General features: G+C 44.2%; 1 protein-coding gene across 2 annotated transcripts in view; it reads right to left on the reverse strand.

The window, feature by feature from the left end:
• LOC147101164 (uncharacterized) overlaps positions 1-23,534 on the reverse strand; it is a 123,015-nt gene that overhangs the window by 78,771 nt on the left and 20,710 nt on the right. For both annotated transcript variants that reach the window (XM_085966378.1, XM_085966379.1), the window contains exons 6-7: positions 14,030-14,072; positions 10,118-10,236 (exon numbers count right to left, since the gene is read on the reverse strand). In XM_085966378.1, coding sequence (XP_085822504.1) covers positions 10,118-10,236; positions 14,030-14,072 — 162 coding nt within the window. The remainder of the gene's footprint in view (positions 1-10,117; positions 10,237-14,029; positions 14,073-23,534) is intronic.

Here is a 23,534-nt window from a genome sequence, read left to right on the forward strand (position 1 = left end):
AGAAAGGACGGCCTCTAAGTACAGTGTGAAGCCCTGATCTTGTCTGCAATGCCTCCCATGGTCGAATAGCCTGTACAGTGTGAAGCCCTGATCTTGTCTGCAATGCCTCCCATGGTGGACTGGCCCTGACAGTGTGAAGCCCTGATCTTGTCTGCAATGCCTCCCATGGTCGAATAGCTTGTACAGTGTGTAAAGTGCTGAATGTGCAAGTGATTTTCATGACAGTCCCATAGCTGCTGGATGAGGGCTGGCCATTAGGGCTTTCAGGTCCCTTTGCCCATAAAGTGAGGTGCACATGCAGGGATGAGGGGGACACTGGAAAGGGTACTCACCCTGACAACCCGAGTGAGATCGTTGAACTTTTTCCGGCATTGCACAGGAGTCCTGGCAACCACGCTGTTGGAAGACACCCTGTTTGAGACCTCCCTCCAGGCTTTCCGGTAGGTGCTGGGCAGCGGCCTCTTGCCACCTTCTGGGAACAGAACATGGCGCCTGCGCTCCACTCCGCCAACCAGCACCCTCAGGTCACCGTCGCTGAAGCGCTGCGCTCTCTCCCTGGCCTTCTCCATAGCCCTGGGTGTTGTGCAGATGAAGCAGAAGTGGTCAGGCCTAGGTTGAGGGCTGCAGTGTGCAGGGCGTGGCAGGCAAACAAATCCACCCTCCCCCTTTAAGAGCTGGCCGGCGCCAGACTGTCTGCCGTCAATCAACAAGTCGCCGCACCTGCGCTGTGCCCGGCCTCGGGGGTATCGCTCAGCACCGCCGGCTTAGCGCCTAAAGATAGTCGTGCATCGCCTGTTTTAGCGCAGCAGCAACCTCTTGGGGCGAAGCGACTGAATATCGACGAAGGTGGCGCGACTTTGCGCCGGGCGCAAACTTTAGCGGCCACCCGACTTTAGCGCCCCAAAAGTGGCTATACTGAATTTCTAGGCCATAGTGTTAGCAGATGCACTATCCCGAGCACCCACAATGAGTCATGTGAGCTCTACTGAAGGAGACGTGGATGTTCATGTGAGTATGGTCACTGCTGCGCTGCCCGTGTCAGACACAAAATCAAAGCAAATAGCAGAAGAAACAGTAAAAGATACAGTATTACAAAACAGTAATAGAGAACATTCATCATGGTTGGCCAAAAGGTTCCTGTCCAAAATATTTTCACATAAGGTCAGAATTGAGTGTCGCAAGTGGACTATTACTAAAACAGAACAGAATAGTCATTCCACAGGCTCTACGTCAAGACATGCTCAAAAGGATTCATGAGGGACACCTCGGAATTGAAAAATGCAAAAGGAGAGCAAGAGACACTGTTTATTGGCCTGGCATAAATAAGGACATTGAGAACATGATAGGCAAATGTGAGACATGTCAGAAACACCAAAACAAACAAGCAAAGGAACCAATGATAGTAGCTGACATACCAACAGCACCATGGCAAAAGGTTGGTATGGACCTTTTTCATTTAAATGGTAAAGACTATCTAATAGTGATTGACTACTATTCTAACTATCCTGAGATGGCGCTGCTCTCAAGCACCACAGCAAGCAGTGTCATAATGCATGTGAAATCCATCTTCGCCAGACATGGAATTCCCAGGATTGCCGTTAGCGACAATGGTCCGTGCTTCAACTGTAAGGAGTGGCAACAGTTTGCAGCACATTATGACTTTCAACACATCACATCCAGTCCTTTGTATGCTCAGTTGAATGGTAAGGCAGAGAAAGGTGTTCAAGTTCTCAAGCAGCTACTGAAGAAAGTGACAGAAAGTAAGTCTGATCCTTATCTCGCCCTGCTGAGCTACCGAGCCTCACCTTTAGACTCTGGTTCTTTACCTGCTGAACTCCTAATGGGTCGCAAGTTGCGTACCACGCTACCCTGCTGTGCAAAAGAAAAGCAGAGTAAGGAACTGAGACAGAGACTTCAACTGTTAAAGCTGAAACAGAAATCATACTATGACAAGTCATCCAAAACTCTGAAACCATTGACAAGGGATGATGTTGTCAGGATTGAGGATCCAGATGCATGGAACAGGAAAGCTACAGTTCTTGAGGAAGTAGGACCAAGGTCATACACTGTTAGAACTGAGGAAGGACAGATTCTCAGGAGGAACCGCCGTTCCCTCCTAAAAACACAAGAGACTATCGAAGAGCAAATCGATGACAATGCCACAACTGAATCTTGTCACTCACCACCAGAACAATCTAACACAAATACACATACAGGCTCTCATGAAAACACATCAGACTTACCTGTGCTGAGAAGATCCACACGTGAAGTAAAAAAGCCTGATAGACTTAATCTTTGAGTACAAAGAAAACTACATTGAAAATGTATTGACTGTTGAAGATGTTTATGTTGTTATTGATTGATATTGATTGATACTGATTTTGTTTAACCTCAAAGAAAGGGGGATGTAATGATCAGTAACCTGTCATTCTGGAATGGTACACTAGGTGGTGCTGTATGTATATAAGAGTGGGCTACCCACGATGCACTAGGCTACCCACAAGGCAGCAGTCAAGATGGAGGCCTCTACAGATACTGTACCTAGTCCACATGTGCTCAATAAAGTGTCTAGCAAAAGCTAGCTGTTCTTAATAAAAACAATTAGTTATTAATGAACATAACAGTAGTGTGTAGTCCTACTGTGGCTGATTTTAAGTGAGGAATGGCCTTTCATTTTCAGGATGTGACTAACTCCTCATTGTTGTTTTACATTCAGATGGGGACACCATCAGTTGACCAGGAACAGTCAAAGTAATGAACTAAAGGAGAACCAGCTTCTTAGATATTGTTTTGGCCATGTCTGTTGAAGCTATTTTCCAACACCAAGCTTTTGAAAATGATCTTGATTCATTTGTTTGGGTTCCAAACTCAAATGTAATTTGTTGTACCTGATCTTAGATTTCAGATTATTTTCACCAATTATGGTATTGAAAAACTCTGCCTTATCCACAGAGGTGATTGGCTCCATCCTTTGCAAACACCAACCCACAGTGCTATCTCCGTACTGGACAATGAAATACAAATTTTGCCCCCACCACCTGTGGCCAATTCTTCACTGGCATTATAGGCTGTCTTCTCCTTTAAGAAGAATGCAAAAGTACAAATGGCCTCTGGTTGCCACGAGATGCAGTGAAAGCTAGGTGTTGGCAATGAAGGGGTTCATGACAGATGCTTGACATAAGCATTTATGTACCGTGAGTGAAGGAACACTTACAGGTGAAGATTTGGGGTGTAAAGATCCCTACAGAACTTCCTGCAAATTCATGGTAAGCTTTTGAAGGACTTCAACGCAGTGAGCAGAAGATAATTGGTGGAAAACATGCTTAGTAGTGTATTCTTGGAAGATGTAGTTGACTCTTACCTGGCCAGACCTGGTAAGGCCACTCAATGTCTTGCAGCACCTGTTGGATAATGCTAGAGAGACAAAGCTTGGTGTTCTGTCTCTGTACCAGGAATGAGAATTCTAATTGCAGTGTCTTTGGCTTATAAATTTATTGGAGGAAACTATACTCAGACAACACACATTGATGCGAAGGCTGTGGGAAACCTCATGTTACAGTTGCTGAGCTTAGCAGGATGGCCAAGCCTCAAACCCCTCTTGAAGTCTCTAACTTTGTGTAACCAATCTGGGGTCATGGAGATGGCATTAAAATGGCAGCCACCTCCTTCTACTGTGCCTGGGCAGCCCCTTCAATGGGATTTTGCCTTCCATCATAAACAGGACCTCTCTCTTCTTATCCTGATTTGGACCAGAAGGCCTTCTATTGAAGCTTCAGAAACTTTGGGAGCCCTGTGTGCTGCAGCAGAATGCTTTTTTTTATATAAAACTATTCTTAAACCTGCTTGCCACAAAAATAAATGTTCCTGATGATGCCTCTCCCTTTATGCTGCTGCTGACATTCGAATCCTGCAGCAACAATCGTTTCTCTCCCCCCTCTCCATCAAAGTGGCGACTCCAATCTGAGGCAGGAATAGCGCTGGGAACTCACCATTATTTAAATTAAATTAAGTTGACCCTGAAAGATTGTTGGAGTCTGCACTGGATCAGTCAGCTGGGCAGAAGCAGGTTACTTCCAATAGGGATCCCACTAGAGAGAAAAGTCTGGGCTTGTGAGGTTCAAGACCAGTTAAAGTTTTGTCAAAACTGTATTTATAACCGGGTTGTCATGACACACTACTATAAGTGTGGAAGTATGTAACTGATGCCCATGGTTCTTCTGGTATGGATCTTAAAGCGAAGATGAATCTAACATTCACTTTCACCAGCATCCCAAGTCCTCTGTACCGATCACATAAAAAAAAGACTTGCATTTATATAGCGCCTTTCACGACCAGCAGATGTCCCAAAGCGCTTTACAGCCAATGAAGTACTTTTTGAAGTGTAGTCAATATAGCATTTGCTTCTTGGAGCTAAACTGCCGTAAATAACTGACTAACCCACTAATAAAAAGTGTCAGTACATTGTTTTGAAGAATGCCTGTACCATCAGTAATTAGTATATATTTTGAAATTGGCATAAAAAAAGAAATCAAACTCCTTATATTCTCTACCTCACTGTTTTATTCTGCAGTAAATGACCTAAAGAATTAGGCAGAATACAGACATTTTAACAACACTTTCTCCAAACAGAATCACGATATATAGCAAAATGGCTAATTTACACACACAAAAATGCTAATACACAAAATATAATGAATACATCATACATCTCAAAATGGCATTCAATACAATGTCTGAATGAATTGGAATAAACTTCAGTTCTACATTTTTACATTAATGAGATCTTGTACATTCTCAACATAGACATGTGGCTACTCCTTTGTTACAACAAATAGGCAGAGAATTAAACTACAATATTTTTTTACTCATTTATTTTTAAATTGTGAAACCAAGGTGAGGCATCAAGGTCCATAGTGCAGGACATCACCAAGTTTAAAAAGAGATGAGGTAAATCAACAATTACTGAACAGAAAGAATGAAATACTGAGAGGTCAGGAGTTCCACAGCTTAGTGGTCCCAGCAAAGAATGGGACATTAAGAGACTTATGAGCCTTGAGGGTTGATATCGTGTTGGTGGCATATACAATTGACATGCTGGAACAGAGATTCTGTTGCCTGGATACATCAGATGGGGTCCTGCTCTACAGCTCTGAGAAAGTCTCCAAGATAAGCCTAGAAATTAGGTATAGCCCTGCCAGGTCTTTAGCGCCCAAAATTTAGTGCTCGGCCGGATTCCTGTAGCGCCCGCTTGAAATTCAGTTGCGCCGCCCCAACACGGAGGCGGGCGCTATTGGAGGGTTTGGCCGCCTCGTTTGGGGCGGAGAATGTCAGTTTCAGGCGTCCAGCTGCCGCTGCGGCACCCGATGCGGTGCGGCAGGCTGGGGTACTGCAGGCCTCCTCCTTCTCTTAAGGAGGAGCTGCCTGCAGCCGTGAGATCGCCGCTGGATTCCCCCGGCAAATGAGCCCAGCACCACGGAGAAGTGCCGGGCTCGCGGGAGTGACACACCAATGCCGCAGGGGGGTGGTGCAGGAGTCCGGGGAGGGAGGTGCGGCCAGGCGGCCGCCGGGAAAGCGGCCGGCCGCCCCTCCACCTTTATGCGCCGGCCTCTCGGAGCTGCAAGGCACCGTTTTGCAAACGCTGTTTGCGGCCGCCACGGGAGAGGCGGCCGCAACTGAATTTGGCGGTCGGACCGGAATTGCATTGGAACCGGGGCGCTGCGCACACCAATGACGTCATCGGTGCCGGCGCAGCGCTACCGCCTAACGTCGATGTTACGGACCAACTGAATTTCGGGCGCGAAAAAACTTCCGCCGCAAACCACTCTATAGCCCATAAGTGGGCGCAAACGCGACTGAATTTCTAGGCCAATCTGCTGTAAGCTGCATGACTACATTATTGAGAGGGGAATGTTTTCAGCCAGCGAATCAGGAAGCTTCATGTGCAGCCTTGCCAGAGAAGGGGGATGAGAAGAGTAGAATGAGGACAAAATGACCCGCAAATGCACTGCCAGGAAGAGTCACTGACAGGACTTTGTTAAAAGCACCACTTCAGCCTTAACAGGCCTATAGACCTCTTTCACTAGCCCCTGTACCAACATTGGGACCTGACCCTTTCTGTCTTGACTACAATTTCTACATACTTTGCCTGAAAATCAACTTACATATGTCCCTTTTGACAATAATTCTACACAATACATTCCAAAGAAGGTATTATCAATTTATTTCCCTAGCCAAGGTGCATCCCTGCTTCAATGTTTGCTTTTCCTTGTTAACAGTGTAGGGTGTGTCACATGCTTCCTATTCTCAGTGAGTGGAGCAAATGTGGTAGCAGGCTGTTGCTCATGAATGGGTACCTCGCGACTTGGCTGTGGCAATTCGCTTCTTTCTGCTGGTTACAAAATCCCTCTGCAACTTCAGTGTCTGCACTAGCTGGCGCTGCCGCAGTCCTCTGAAGGGGCTGGCTGGGATGAGCAGGTGGGCAAATCATCACCTGGTGAGATCAGTTCCTCGTCCACCTCTCTTCCTGCCATATCCCAGTTGCTGTTTGCAGATGGCCACAACTAAACAGCATGAAGCCTGCCATCAAGGTTCTCTCATTGAAACATACAAGATTCTGAAGGGGATCGATGCTGAGAGGTTGTTTCCCCTGGCTGGAGTGTCTAGAACTAGGGGGCATAGTCTCAGGATAAGGGGTCGGCCATTTAAGACCGAGATGAGGAGGAATTTCTTCACTCAGAGGGTTGTGAATCTTTGGAATTCTCTGCCCCAGAGGGCTGTGGATGCTCAGTCGCTGAGTATATTCAAGGCTGAGATTGATAGATTTTTGGACTCTAGGGGAATCAAGGGATATGGAATCTGGGCGGGAAAGTGGAGTTGAGGTCGATGATCAGCCGTGATCTTATTGAATGGCGGAGCAGGCGCGAGGGGCCATATGGCCTTCTCCTGCTCCTATTTCTTATGTTCTTATTCTCTCAAACTGCTTCTCTAGACTCCTGCAAATTAGAGTCCAAGATCTCAACAGTGACAGGCAGTGTTGGAAAACAAATTGCATCTGCGCCTAGTCCCTTTGATCTTAGGAACTCCATTGCAGGTTGCACTGGAGTTGCAACTCACTCCAAGGTGCTCTGCAGGTTCCTGAAACCCACTTGTATGGCTATACAGACAAATGTTGCAGCAGCATTATTTGGTATTCCACGGTTCTCAAAGAACTTCAGGAAGAACGTCTGCTGATTAATCAGTTCAGTTCAATATGCAGCTCCTGTATGGTACGAATCCATGGGTTCAGCTGCACATCTGTCCCTAGCTTTTTCTTCCTCTTGTTAATGCTGGCTTGGTGCCACCTCCATTTGCTCCTTCACCAGGTACTCCCTCCTGACTCTCCCTATCCGATGTTCCTGAAGTGAATGTTTCTGTGCTGTTGCTTGCAGGATCTGGGGTGCTTGATGAGTGTTCATGACATGGGGCTGTTTCCTAACCTTCTCTGGTGCCAGCATCCTCACCTTGGAAGCCCCATATGAAAAGAAAAATGGAACATATGTTATCATGGAACATGCGGCCAATGACTGCACAAAGTGGCAAGGTCAATACGATGTCTTGAAGCTGAGGGGCGGATGTGCCTGCCTGTTGAGTTTAAGGGGCTGGCAAGAAGAGGAGACTGAAGAGAACACTTACCATGTTGAGCTGGCACTAGGTCTTCAGGCTCTCCCTCAGGCATTCCATCAATAGATGCTTTCAGCATTAGAATATAAAACAAGATGCATCCCAATGTCCCAGCCTACAGTACAACTGGTGGAAAATAAGAGTAAAAAGTATGCGGCTAATTTGCCATGGCGGCAAAACAAGCAGAAAATGCAGCAATTCTGAGAGACAAATAAAACTTTTACTTTGAAAGACATGGTTGTCAGGGGGAAGTAAGGGTAGGTTAGGGTAGTGAGATTTCAGGATTGGGTCCAGTACTTTCTAGACTGTGTTATGGATTCAATGACTGGTGCATGGATACTAAAGGCATTCCTTTCCTTTGAGTGAGCACCCTTTAGTCACACCTAGTTTGGCATTTTTCATTTGCCAGAAAACTTATTGGCTCATATGTCCTACATGCATGGGAAACTGCATTGACATGGCTCACCGCCTCCTGCCATTCTGTCAAATGTGAGGGTCCCCAAACACTGCCACCTACCTGCACTGTACTTTCTCCAGCAGTATGTCCAGGCTTTCTTCACTAAAAGTGGCAGTCCTCATTGTGGTTTCACTGAGATGCAGCAGCGCAGGGCTAAAAGAAATGGTGTTTCTCCTTCAAAACTTGCAGCGCTCTGGATTCCCCACCCACCACCTTCCCATTGGCTCCCTGTGCTTGTGGACACTGAATAGTGGACATATGTTAACTATTTCAATAACCTAACCGTGTGGAATCGAGGGGGGTAGGGAGGTCACTCCTGTTGCGTGGGAGTGCACACGAGCTCCAGGGGCATGGGTAGGATTCCCTCACAATCAGGAACTCAACCTTTTGTTTTCAACATAGGATAGGCAGGAAGAGCAGCATGTAACTTAGTGGATTTGTAACTTAGAAGGATGAAAGGTAAGTTCAGAGCATCACTGACCATAGTACCATTGAAAATCAGAAGTTATCACATAGAGGTTAGAGGCTTGCGTGATTCCTATAGGCAATATCTTTGATCTTGTATTCCATGGCAGTGTGCAAGAAAGGTATTATAGAGAACTAAAAGTTGTTATGGGGGAAATATTTGCCACAAAAGGGGAAACCGAGTTTCATGGAGGCAGCTTTAGCAATGGAGATGACGTGGAAGTTACACTTGAAATCAGAGGAGATAGTGAGGCCAAGAATATTGAAAACTGAAGATCCAAGGGTGGAGCCGGCAAAGGTAAGAGGTGGTAGCTGTAGATTGGACTTGCAAAAACTATGAAGAAACCACATCTTTGAAAAATTAAAAGATACAAGGGACCTGAAAAACCTCAGTTATTTCAGGCCAGTTACACCAGGTATCCACTTCATTTGGGCAGTGCTGGAACTTCCTGAAGAAGCATGGGTGGATGTTTCTTGTATTCACTGCCTTGACGGGTTACATCACCCAGTGGAATTCTCACCAGTTCCACCTCTTTTGCCCAGACTGTAGTGTACGCCGGCATGCAGTAAGCATAAGGCAGTGCCGGGATTAGATCCTGGTGCCCACTGCATGTGGAAAGGCCAGTTTCCTTACAGCAACTGACTGTTTAAGGATACAGGCCTTCTGAGAAAAGGGATTTTTTTTGTTCTTGAACCCTCTCTTCATCTGGCACTCCTCCCCGGTAGCATGCCGCTCCAGAAATGTCATCCTCTACCCCCGGTAAGTCAGTGCCCCAGTTGCACCACTACTAGCATTTTCATGGAAATGTTCCTGACCCTCGGGAATTCAGACAGGCTGAGGGTCGCCCGCAGCCAAAAGAATGGACATCTCATTCCCACTGTTGCAACAGCAGAGCAGGACCACCATCCTCAGGGGCTAGAATTTTATTGCTCCATTGAGATCAAATGTAATCAGTCATTGCACTATACCAGGAACTATGATAATGTAATCTGAAGGAATTCGATGAATTTACAGTGGAATCATCATCAAAACAGTGGATAGGATTGGATGAAAAATAGAGGCGGCCACTGGTCTAGAAAAAGAGAGAGAGGAGAGAGTCCTGGATAATCCCTGAATTAATAAAAAAAAGAACAAGCACAGAGCTACTTGAAAGGAAACTATATACCCATTAACATAGCTTTGATTAGACCTTATAATGGTAACTTATTTAAAAGTGCATGGAATCAGATCCTGTCAAAGATTTTGAAGATGTCCAAGGTAAGGTAGATGATCCCAAAATGTTTTCAAGTGCAGATATCCAAAGGTGAGGAATCCAGGTAAAATATTAACCAGTGTGGTGGTGCCATGCTGAAAACCATACTGGCAATCACAGGTTAAAACAGATTTTTTTAAGGTAATGGTTAATTTGAGTCAAACAACAGTTTCCATAACTAAGAGCAAGAAAGTAGTAGATAGAAGGGCAAGAGAATCATTTTTCTTAGAGATAATGTAAAAGATCTAGCAAAAATAGAAATAGCACAAAACAAATGACCTACTTGCTTTTCTTGTAGTCATTCCAGCTGGGTCCCCCTGGGCGGGGGGTCATTATCGTAGCCAGTTTCTCCAGCATTACAATATTTTCTTTTTCAATCTGTGCACGTTGGTGCTCAAGCTTCTACAAGAATAAGTGGAGTAAATTCTACAATTGTATATTTGATACATGAATATCCCTCTTAAATTAGATATTGAAAACCAAACTCATTTTCTATCCATAGCCTTTATATATTATCCAAGTCATTTGGGATCATGACGTTGAGTCCCTTGAGGTGCCCAAATAGATTCTACCTCCTCAGATGGCCAACTGTATTCTGCTACACCCTTATAAAATTAGAAGAACAATTTTGAAGTTTTCCTTTTCAATAACTTGCTCAGATCTAAGATGAGATGCCAATTTGTTCAGGTCCAGGATGCGTTTCCGTTTTTTTTTGGCAACCACAAAGTAGCAGAAATTGATGAGTGTGATTTATAGACTTGATACCAAAAGATTATGGCCCAGAACTTCATGGCCTAGAAATTCAGTAAGGCCCCGCCAGGTCTTTAGCGCCCGAAATTTAGCGCTCGCCCGGATTCCCGTAGCGCCCGCCTGAAATTCAGTTGCGACGGGCCAAGACGGAGGCGGGCGCTATTGCAGGGTTTGGCCGCCTCGCTTGGGGCGATGAAAGTCTATTTCAGGCGTCCAGCTGCCGCTGCGCCACCCGATGCGGTGCGGCAGGCTGGGGTACTGCAGGCCTCCTCCTTCTCTTAAGGAGGAGCTGCCTGCAGCCGTGAGATCGCCGCTGGATTCCCCCGGCAAATGAGCCCGGCACCACGGAGAAGTGCTGGGCTCGCGGGAGTCAGACAGCAATGCCGCGGGGGGTGGTGCAGGAGTCCGGGGAGGGCGGTGCGGCCATGCGGCCGCTGGGAAAGCGGCCGGCCGCCCCTCCACCTTTATGCGCCGGCCTCTCGGAGCTGCAAGGCCCCGTTTTTCAAACGTTGTTTGCGGCCGCTGCGGGCGAGGCGGCCGCAACTGAATTTGGCCTTCGGCACGGAATCGCGTTGGAACCGGGGCGCTGCGCACACCGATGACGTCATCGGTGCCGGCGCAGCGCTACCGGCTAACGCCGCTGTTAGGGACCAACTTAATTTCGGGCACTAAAAAACTTCTGGCGCAACCCACTCTTTCGCCCCTAAGTGGGCGCAAACGCGACTGAATTTCTAGGCCCAGGTCTCCACGGGTGAGTACGCGCTGGGTACTCACCCGTAGGCCCAACGAAAGTGCCGGTTTCGTGCATGCACTGCGCATGCGCGGGAAACCGGAACTTCCGTTCCCTTAAAGGAAGGGGTTCACAGGTCGAATGCATACGCCAGAGAGGCAGCGTGTGCGCCTGGAACTTCCGGGTTTTTTCTAGGTTTCTCCAGGAGGGTAAGTCTCCAGTAGTTACACTTTTAAAATGCAGGTGCAAGGCCTGCTTTTAACAAGGTAAGTGTTGAATTAATTAAAATTAAAACATTTTTTCCACAGGTTTATTATTTTTAAATACTTTAAAGAGAGGTAAGTTTATTTTTAGCCCCGTTAGAAAATGTAATTATTTTTTTCAAAAATTTTAATTATTGTTTAAAATAGTTATTTTATGTAATTTATAGTTATTTTTAAAATGTGATTTAAAAAAAAATTTATTTGAAGTTTTAGTTATGTTTTGGGGCTTATAGTATTTATAGTTTTGACAGCTCTTCCTGTCAATTTTATGAATGGGCATTTCCCTGCTACCATTGGCTCTCCATGGCCCACGTGATCCCAGGGGACACTTCGAACTAACTGCGCCCCTGGGATACGCAAGCACTGCGCGCCGGCAGTTGGCAGTTGCACCCGCGGGAAGCCTCCGACCCGAATTTCTGGGCATTAATGAATTTTAAAACCTACTATGGTCCACTTAGCCTCAAATTCTTCCTTGATTTGTTAGCACGCTTGTCTCACAGCCAGAACATGTTGAACAAATAATAGAATCTGACACTTTAATGTCATAATGAGGGAGTGCTGTCAGAAGTATTCCCAGTGAGGCATTAGCTGAAGTTTCATTTGCCTGTTCCAGTGGGTTCGGGCAGACATTAAAGATCCCATGGCACTATTCAATGAATGAGCAAAAAAGTCTCCTTGTATCTTGGTCAACATTCCTCGCTCAATCAACATCGCCAAAAACAGATGAACTTTTCATTTCATCGGAATGCTGATTGTGGCATTTTACTGTGTTCACTTATATAACCACAGTCACTGCATTTCAAAGTATTGTATGTGAAGTGCTTTCAAGTAATTTCTGAGAAAAGTGATCAGGCACTGTATAAGTGCATGCCTTTGCTCCAGAAAGCTGTAAAGCATTAACCATTAAAGTGGAAACAAAGTAAAGTGTTCATGCATTGGTCACGTTAACAATGATATTGCACTAGTTCAAAAAGAGAATGCATCTGATTCGTTATCTGCATTTTCCCTCTTAACCACTGGGTATTGTATGTGAATTATTAGTGCATCACCACAGATGCTAACAAGTTTATTTCAGTGACTGGAACTGAGTGCATCGTTGGGGGTGTGTGGCCCAAGATTGTTTTTATTTATTCATTCCTGGGATGTGGACGTTGCTGGCAAGGCCAACATTTATTGCCCATCCCTAATTGCCCTTGAGAAGGTGGTGGTGAGCCGTCTTCTTGAACCGCTGCAGTCCGTGAGGTGATAATACTCCCACAGTGTTGTTAGGGAAGGAGTTCCAGGATGTTGACCCAGCAACAATGAAGGAACGGCGATATATTTCCAAGTCAGGATGGTGTGTGACTTGGAGGGGAACTTGGAGGTGATGATGTTCCCAAGCGTCTGCTGCTCTTGTCCTTCTAGGTGGTAGAGGTCGCGGGTTTGGGAGGTGCTGCCAAAGAAGCCTTGGTGAGTTGCTGCAGTGCATCTTGTAGATGGTACACACTGCAGCCACGGTGCACTGGTGGTGGAGGGAGTGATCATTTAAGATAGTGGATGGTGCCGAGCTTCTTCAGCATTGTTGGTTCTGCACTCATCCAGGCAAGTGGAGAGTATTCCATCACATTCCTGACTTGTGCCTTGTACAGTAGATGCTGGAAAGGCTTTGGGGAGTTAGGAGGTGAGACACTCGCTGCAGAATACCCAGCTTCTGACCTGCTCTTGTAGCCACAGTATCTAAGTGGCTGGTCCAGTTAAGTTTCTGGTCAATGGTGACCCCCAGGATGTTGATGTTGGAGGAATCGGGGCTAGTAATGCCATTGAATGTCAAGGGGCAGTGGTTAGATGCTCTCTTGTTGGAGATAGTCTTTGCCTGGCACTTATGTGACAAATAACATTAGCGCCACACATCAGCCCAAGCCTGATTGCCATCTAGGTCTTGCTGCATTGTCTGAGGCAATGGGACCTTATGACCCATGACTATAACTTACTTAACCCATAAATTGTTTGCAATATTATGCACATTGAACTCAGACAGACCCTGTGATGATTGTTTTCTTTTATGATCTATATGAAGGACAATGTGACGTGTAGTTTCCTTTAGATAATTGAAAGATGTTGAACACCCTAACTTATATACAGGCACATAAAGAAATCGGGTGTTGCGGGGGGGGGGGTAGCAGTTAAGCAGCTACATACAGTAGTTCAACCTCTTTTCTTGCCACTGGAGGTCAATACAGAGATATCGGCTATCCCATAACTTGAAAACAAGAGACTACTAATTACAGCCCTAGATGCCTCAAATACCAGAAGAGAAGTGACACAGTTCTGCAAATACACTTTTTCATTAGGTTCTTGCTTTCACTAAAATAAGCTAAAGGTAGAGAAGGGAACACCAGAGCTGAACAGGTTTAGCAGTTAGGTTGAGGCTAGGTCAAAACTTTTTCTGAATTTAAAATTATACGTATCCTACCTTTTGCTTGAGCCTGGCTTCTTCTCGATCATATTTTGGTGGTCTGTTAAAAAAAAAATGACATGATCAAATAATTCAAGCACTGAATTAAGTCTACAGTATGCATAATATCTATATTAGTTTGGATCCTGTGTTTAGCATTGTCTTCCAGGAAACTTCAGAGAGTATTATGGACACTTCCTGCATGTCCAGTCATCTGAAGGCAGAAAGAAATTTTGCACAGTGCAACTTGATTCATGAGTACCATGCCCTTTATCTACCCTCCCGGGGAAAAGGGAAAGATATGGTTTGTTTTGGGGATATAGTAAGGAAAGCCCTAAAGGATTTTTGAAAAGTTTCTCTCTTAATTTAAGTTGCCTGAATAGTCTGTAACCATTGATGTAAGAAAACTACTAGGCACTTGGTCTAAGCGTTAAACAAAGCTTTAATCAACTATTTTTCAACATGGAGATCTAGTTGTGTCCTTCACTAGTTCCTGTTAAAGAATGTCCTGCGCAAGCTGGGCCCGTGCCCGAGTATTTATACTCTCCCTGGACAGCGCCACCCGTAGGCCGCTCAGTATTATTTCATAAGTCTTTCTTTCATGAATGACTGATTCATGTCAACCATTATCCAACATGCGATCACAATGCAAGAATCCAAACTGTAAACTGATATGGGAAAGAATTCCTGTCGGAATACATTTCTACATTTTCTCGGATACCAAAGCAAGGTGAATCTGAGGGGCTATGGGAAATCGACAATATTGTACATTTCTCTTGGTGCATACTTTGATACAGCACAAGTGTTTCAAATAATTTTGGAAACTCAAGGGTAAAAGAAACAGAGGAAGAGTTGAAGAGAAAGAGAGAACAAAGGAAAAGGAAATGGAGAGAAGAGGATAGCAAATGGAAAAATAAATAAAGCAAAGAAACAGGGCAATGAAGGAATTAGAGAGAAAGCAAAGCAAATGGCAGCTAGTCATGAAAGAGAAGGAAGAACAGCAACAATGTGACATAGAAAGAACACAGGTGAGTGCAAATTCCGGAAGAAAAATTTGAAATAGCTTAATTGCTGCAGAAACTATTTTCATTTTTTTCCCTTTCCCTTGAGTTGTTGCTACTGCTATATAACCAGGGAAAAAAACACAGGAAATGGGAAGAAACATTTGCTGTACAGCAAAGTTTGATCAAGTTATGAGATTGCCCAAGTCTTCAATTTAGCAATAGGTAACAGAACCTGCTTTGTTTACCTGTTTTATTCTTCCATTAGAAAGGCAACCTCCAAAGACCACGGAGTATCAGTGGTGCTCAAATGTTCTTTTAAGACAGTGATATCCTCCATGTGATTCTTCTCACTTCTGCACCTTGTATAAAGACTGCCCTACCCACATAATTCATTTAAACCACAAAGTATCGAAGTAAGGAGGAATCTTAACATTCATTCCCTCAGGAGTTCTAAGCAATGGTTGGGTGGGGGGGGGGGGGTGATGTATGGAGTGTCCCAGATATGTAGACTGCAGATGACGCAAAAAGTTAGACAATATTTCTTTTTTTCACCATGGCATCCTCTGCTAATCTCTGGACACTGACCAAGTATTAATTGTAGATGGAGAAAGAATGAGATTTTGCAAAGCAGCATACCAGAACAAGTATGAGAAGTGTATTTCATCCATACCTGCTAGCCCCAAATGTTACTGTTGTGTTTGTACCGCTATACACAACTACATAAAATAATAAAGCAGCAGAGACCGAGAGTAACTTCAAGTGATCTTTACTGGGTAACTGGAACTTCGGCACTGACTATACAAATCGATACGCGTCTGTTATATACGCTCGCAACTAAGGATGTACATCCGCAAAACAAAGTAGTCCCTTCAATGTTGTATACATTACACTTCCTCCCCCTTTAGTTTAATAGTAAAATTTCTATAATTAACATAGAGAGCCTGTCTTTACAGTAACCTTATTGTTTTCTTAAAAGTAACAAAATTCAAATTCCAACATAACATTTTATTTTGTCAACAGCCCTTTTACAAGTCAAGTCTCTGGGGAGGCCTCCTCTGCCTCTCTGGGTAACATCTCTCCAGACTCTTTTGCTTTGGGGAATGAGACCGTACAGGTGCATCAGATGAGCTATCAGCACAGGTAGAACTCTCAGCTGTGGATTAGGCTGGTGCTGATGCTGATGAATTAGGGGTGTCTGTTTCCATGTCAGATGAGTCTGAGCGAGGTATAGGGGTGTTTTTCACCTGAACATCCAGAATTTGGTCCACATGACGTCTCAAAACGTTCTCTCCCACATCCACTGTATACATCAGTGGTCCCTCTCTTGTGGATATTGTCCCTGGTTGCCACTTTTCCGTCCGGAAATCACGAGCAAGAACTGACTGTCCCACACTGAAGCTTCTTGTTGGCTTAGCGTTCAAATGTTTGAACTGTTTGTTCTCTACATCACGACGTACATTCAGTGTAAGAAGGTCCATGCGAGATCTCAGGTTCCTGTTCAGAAACATCATCGCTGGAGTCTAATTAGTGGCTGCGTGTACTGCGTTCCGATAAGCAAAGAGGAAATTGTCTATCTTGTGTTGCAGTGGTAGATTCTCGCTGTACATTGCTTTGATGGCCTTCTTGAAAGTCTGTACGAATCTTTCTGCCAAGCCATTTGTAGCTGGATGGTACGGGGCAGATGTGTAGTGCTTGATTCCATTTTTCCTCATGAAACCTTAGAATTCGTCAGAGACAAATTGTCGTCCATTGTCTGTGCAGATTTGTTCTGGTAGGCCATTTCTAGCGAACATGGTCCTCAGAACTGAAATGGTCTTTTCAGATGTGGTTAATTTCATTTTAATGACCTTGGGCCATTTGGAATGTGCAATCAAGAACATGGAGTCCATGAACGGTCCAGCAAAGTCGATGTGCACACGTTGCCATGGTGACGAGGGCCATTCCCATGGATGGAGAGGGGCTTGTGGTGGTGCGTTCTGGACCTTTTGACATATTGAGCAGCTCTTTGTCAGGTCCTCGATCTGTTTGTCAATTCCCGGCCACCACACATATCCACGGGCAAGGCTTTTCATCTTTACCGTACCTAAGTGGCCTTCATGCAGTTCATCTAGCACTCGGTTACAAAGCTTGGGAGGAATCACAACTCATGAGCCGCACATCAGTGTTCCCCGACACACTGATAACTGCTCCCTCCTAGCTGAGAATGCTGGAAACAATGAGTCACCATGCGCTGGCCATCCCTTCACAGTGATGTCATAAACTTTTGACAATGCAGGGTCATTGCGTGTTTCTCTTTCAATGAGGGAGTTTGTCACTGGTAGCTGCTCAACTATTGTTGTGTGAAATACCTCTGCTGAGTCAACTGTTGTAGTTCTCTGAGGTCGGCAGTGGTAAACGTGACAAACCATCGGCGTTGCCATGTTGCTTGGTCCCCTTGTATTCAATGTCATACAGGTGAGCCCCTAGGAAGAGTGACCATCGTTGCAGCTGTTGTGCCATCATCACTGGAACGCCCTTCCTTGGACAGGACCCCTAACTGCTCCAAGTTCTCCAGCTCTGCTTCTACTGAAGGGCGAATTGCATAAGGCACTGATCTGGCCTTGTGGAACTTTGGATTTGTGTTCTCCTCAATCTTAATTTTTTTTGCTTTCATGCCCTTAAGTGTTCCTATTCCCTTCTTGAACATTTCCTGAGAGTCAGAGAGTATTTGTGACTGTCTCTCAGGAGTGGCGTTGCTGTCCTCCTTTGCTGACACAAACAGTGCTTGGATGGTGTGCCAATCCAACTGTATTTTCCTGAGCCATTCACGTCCCAGCAATGGTGGTCCTCCATTTTCCACTACATAGAGCTTCAATTGCGGTATTTTTTTTTCTTTGTATGTCACTGTCACTTTTATTTTACTTTTGGGGCACACTCTTTGTCCTGTGTATGTCTTTAACAGTACTTTAGTTGGCCTTAGCGGTATGTGTGAAAACAGTCGTTTGTAGTCATGTACAGAGATCACTGTTAAAGCTGAGCCTGTGTCCAACTCCATTTTCAGCCTAACTCCTGCCACTTCTGGAGTAACCCATATTATTCTGTGATCCCCTGTCTCTTTCACACTGTGTAGTTTTAGACAAGCCAGATCCTCTTCCTCTGAGTCTGTGTCACTTTTTTCTTTATCTGAACTGTCTCCAGTCATGTGGTGTACCTTCTTGTATCTATCTTTGAAAGGTTTCTTGTTTTCAGTCACTTGATGTACCTTTTTGTTACTCTGTATTGTATCAGTTTTCGGCTTCTTATTTGCTTTGCAGATTCTTTCAATGTGCCCTCGTCTGCCACATTGTCTGCAATCTTTATCTTTAAACCAACAGTCATTGTGGTCATGTGACATTTTGCCACAACGATAGCACTTCTTTTTTTGTTTCAGTGACATTTTATTAGTTGAATATTCCAGGGATTGTTGTTGAATTTCTAAAGCGCCACGTGCTGCTGCTTCCATTGATATTGCAATACTCAGAGCCTTCTCCAATGTGAGGTCTTTTTCAGACAGGAGCTTCTTTTGTGTGCTTTCACTTTGCATGCCACACACAAATCTGTCCCTCAATGCATCTGATAAGCCCACTCCAAATTGGCAATGTTCTGATAATTTGCGCAACTTTGCCAAATATTCAGAAATGCTTTCATTTTTGCTCTGGTTCCGTTTATGGAATTTAAATCTTTCAGCTATGAGCAGTGGTTTGGGGCTTAAATGGTCTTGGAGTGTGTCCACTATTTGTTTGAATGTTTTGTTTGCTGGCTTTTCAGGGGTTAATAAACTACGTAGCAGCCCGTATGTCTTTGCGCCCATAACACTCAGCAAAACAGTGGCTTTCTTTTCCACCCCCACTCCGTTAGCCTCACAGTACAACTCCACTCTTTCAATGTAAGTTGCCCAGTCTTCAATGCTGCTATCAAATGCTGCAATAGTGCCAATCATCGCCATTTTTTTTTCCAAACCCGTTTTTCTTTCTTTACTAGTTAGCTAGCGTCATGCAAGTCCTGTGCACTTTTCACTTGACTTACGTATCCCCTGCCTAGCTTAGCAAGCGTGCTCCGTTTTCTCTACCTTCTCGCTCCTTTCTTCCAAATTTCGGTGTCCTCTGGATGCGATGCCAGAATAGGAAGACGTAGGTTCATAATTCTCGTCACCAATTTGTTGTGTTTGTACCGCTATACACAACTACATAAAATAATAAAGCAGCAGAGACTGAGAGTAACTTCAAGTGATCTTTACTGGGTAACTGGAACTTCAGCACTGACTATACAAATCGATACGCGTCTGTTATATACGCTCGCAACTAAGGATGTACATCTGCAAAACAAAGTAGTCCCTTCAATGTTGCATACATTACAGTTACTGTTCAGTAAATGTATGGTAATTACTACAAGTAGCAGATTTACAGCTGCTGTTACAATTGCAGGTTTTTAAATAGAATTGTTTCTTTCTAAATGGATTCAAGGCAATTCTCTTAAACAAGCCATGTCCACTATGATCCAGAAGCTGTACCTTTTCAGAAATCTGGTCTTGCAGAGTTCCATGACCTGTGAATGAATGTAGCCACATGCTACAGTATCACACTCACCTCAGAAATGGTGGATACTCACTATATTAGAGTTGTAAATTAGAAAGAAAAGATAACACCAAAGTTCTGCAAATATGAACAGCACCAGAAATAAACCATACACAAGGAAAGGCCTAATGGGAAGTCAATTACCCTTAGCAAGCACTTCCTCAAGAGAAACATGGGCTTTTCTGTTTGCAATATAAAATCCTGGTTGCTGGCAAATCAAATTTAGTACTTTTATCTTCCTGTACTAGTATGCCCCTTGAATAAGGAATTCACAGAGAGCCTTCCATCTGATTTCGCACTATAAATCGCAAGAGCCCCCGAACTCCTGTTTTTATTCGCTCAATTTCTTTGAAGTCAGGACTGCAGCCAAACGTAACAACATGGGGAATCAAAGGCCAAGTATAGTTTTCAGGTGAAATGGGGCTAGAGGTAATTGGACCAGGTGTGCAGATATTCTGTTGTTATTTTTATATGATAGAAACATAAAACATAGAAACATAGAAAAATAGGAGCAGGAGTAGGCTATTCGGCCCTTCGAGCCTGCTCCGTCATTCAATGTGATCATGGCTGATCCTCTATCTCAATACCATATTCCCGCTCTCTCCCCATACCCCTTGATGCCTTTTGTGTCTGGAAATCTATCTATCTCCTTCTTAAATATATTCAGTGACTTGGCCTCCACAGCCTTCTGTGGTAGAAAATTCCACAGCTTCACCACCCTCTGAGTGAAGAAATTTCTCCTCATCTCAGTCCTAAATGTCCTAGCCCGTATCCTGAGATTGTGACCCCTCGTTCTAGACCCCCCAGCCAGGGGAAACATCCTTCCTGCATCCAGTCTGTCTAATCCTGTCAGAATTTTATACGTTTCAATGAGACCCCCTCTCATTCTTCTAAACTCTAGTGAATACAGGCCTAGTCGACCCAATCTCTCCTCATACGACAGTCCTGCCATCCCAGGAATCAGTCTGGTGAACCTTCGCTGCACTCCCTCTATGGCAAGTATATCCTTTCTTAGGTAAGGAGACCAAAACTGCACACAGAACTCTAGGTGTGGTTTCACCAAGGCCCTGTACAACTGTAGTAAGATATCCTTGCTCCTGTACTCAAATCCTCTTGCAATGAAAGCCAACATACCATTTGCCTTCCTAACTGCTTGCTGCACCTGCATGTTTGGTGTACAAGGACATCCAGGTCCCTTTGTACATCAGCATTTCCCAATCTATCACCATTTAAATAATACTCTACCTTTCTGTTTTTCTTACCGAAGTGGATAACTTCACATTTATCCACATTATAATGCATCTGCCATGTATTTGCCCACTCACTCAACTTGTCTAAATCGCCTTACATAGAAACATAGAAGATAGGAGCAGGAGTAGGCCATTCGGCCCCTCGAGCCTGCTCCGCCATTCAATGAGATCATGGCTGATCATCCAAATTCAGTACCCTGTCCTTGCCTTCTCCCCATATCCCTTGATCCCTTTAGCCTTAATAAATATATTTAACTCCTTTTTGAATATATTTAACGAATTGGCCTCAACTGCCTTCTGTGGTAGAGAATTCCACAGGTTCACCACTCTTTGGGTGAAGAAATTCCTCCTCATCTCTGTCCTAAATGGCTTACCCCTTATCCTTAGACTGTGACCCCTGGTTCTGGACTCCCCCACCATTGGGAACATCCTTCCTGCATCTAGTCTGTCTAGTCCTGTTAGAATTTTATAAGTTTCAATGAGATCCCCTCTCATTCTTCTAAATTCCAGCGAGTATAAGCCCAATCGATCCAATCTCTCCTCATACGACATTCCTGCCATCCCAGGTATCAGTCTGGTGAATCTTCGCTGCACTCCCTCCATGGCAAGAACATCCTTCCTCAGATAAGGCGACCAAAACTGCACACAATACTCAAGATGTGGTCTCACCAAGGCCCTGTACAACTGCAGCAAGACATCCTTGTTCCTGTACTCGAACTCTCTCGCTACGAAGGCCAACATACCATGTGCCTTCTTAACCGCCTGCTGCACCTGCATGCTTACCTTCAGCGACTGGTGCACAAGGACACCCAGGTCTCGTTGCACTTCCCCTTCTCCCAATCTATTGCCGTTCAGATAATAATCTGCCTTCCTGTTTTTGCCACCAAAGTGGATAACCTCGCATTTATCCACATTATACTGCATCTGCCATGCATCTGCCCAATCACCCAACCTGTCCAAATCATACTGGAGTTTCTCGGCATCCTCCTCACAGCACACACGCCCACCCAGCTTTGTGTCGTCTGCAAACTTGGAGATATTACATCTAGTTCCCTCGTCTAGATCATTAATATATATTGTGAATAGCTGGGGTATTAGGACCGATCCCTACGGTACCCCACTAGTCACTGCCCGCCACTCGGAAAAAGACCCGTTTATTCCAACTCTTTGCTTCCTGTCTGCCAACCAGTTCTCTATCCAAGTCAGTACCTTACCCCCAATCCCATGTGCCTTAACTTTACACGCTAATCTCTTATGCGGGACCTTATCGAAAGCCTTCTGAAAGTCCAAATACATCATATCCACTGGTTCTCCCTTATCTATTTTACCAGTTACATCCTCAAAAAATTCTAGTAGATTATTCAAGCATGATTTACTTTTTGTAAATCCATGTTGACTTTGTCCGATCCTGTCACTGTTTTCCAAGTGCTCTGCTATTACATCTTTTATAATGGACTCTAGCATTTTCCCCACTACCGATGTCAAGCTTACCGGTCTATAATTCCCCGTTTTCTCTCTACCACCTTTTTGAATAGTGGGGTAACATTAGCTACCCTCCAATCCATGGGAACTGTTCCAGAGTCTCTAGAATTTTGGCCTTGAAGCCTCTTTGCATCCTCCTCACAACTCACATATTTATTTTAACTATAAACAATGCTATAAAATAACAAATTTTACAGCAATTTGGGAATCAGAGAAATACAGGTGGCTGGTGCTTCTCTGCAGTACAGGCCGAGGAGCTGGGATATGCAAAACTGGAATGCTGCAGCACCACCACTGGAGGCAACTTGTAATTACAGCTTGACCAATTTACATAGCCAGTTTTCATTGCAAATCGATGTAAGAATTTATAATAGAAAAGTTGACTTAAAAAGTGTGACAAAATGAAGTAAGGTTTTGTAGACAGGACGTGTCCGCAGAAGTAAGGTTTGGGTTGTATAATGTGAATGTAACGAACACAAAAATCAAAGTAAATACATTTATGCAAGTGTGGAACTTAGTGGAATTAATACATTATACCGTCTGCATAGCTCCCACTTCTGTCACACATTTTCAGACAAATTAGTTTATTAGCCAAGCATCACAAAAGATTCTGTCAATTATTGAAATGAACCACTTTGGACTTAGGGTCAGAAATTTTACAATTTTAAATTTCTGACAATCACTGTCCTTGATTTAAATCACCATCTTTCCCTTTGTCCTCTCCATTACAAGTACTTTAAACTAGGCATAAAGGCAGAACCAAGTTCTGGCAAGAGAAATGGATGCCAAGTATAATAGGAGATGCATGAGCAATGATAAATAATTAAATTTATATTGCAATCATTACATTCAAATACATGTAATCTGTCTGTGGGTGCCGAGTTGGTAATTTTGGTCAGTATGTGTGATCTGGTATTGATAACATTCATTTGCATGGCAAAAGAAGTTCTCTTAACTAAAATGATTGGCAATCATATTTTCCCCGACTTCCTATTTGTCTTATTCCTTTTTAGGACGGTAGTAGCCACAGTAAGACAAAATGTTATGCTGCTATGTTGTGGTGGATTTAGCAAAGTTTTTGACAACTTTGTGCTCAACTTGTAGCTGATGTGTGCAGACCAACTAACTCTTCGTAAAATGCAACACGGCTACCATTAACTGGATCTACTCACCCAACAATGGTGGTCTTGTTTTT

This window comes from Somniosus microcephalus, chromosome 24, assembly GCF_052327205.1.
Source record: "Somniosus microcephalus isolate GS21.2 chromosome 24, FLI_Smic_1.0, whole genome shotgun sequence".
In the NCBI taxonomy this organism is placed as follows: domain Eukaryota; kingdom Metazoa; phylum Chordata; class Chondrichthyes; order Squaliformes; family Somniosidae; genus Somniosus; species Somniosus microcephalus.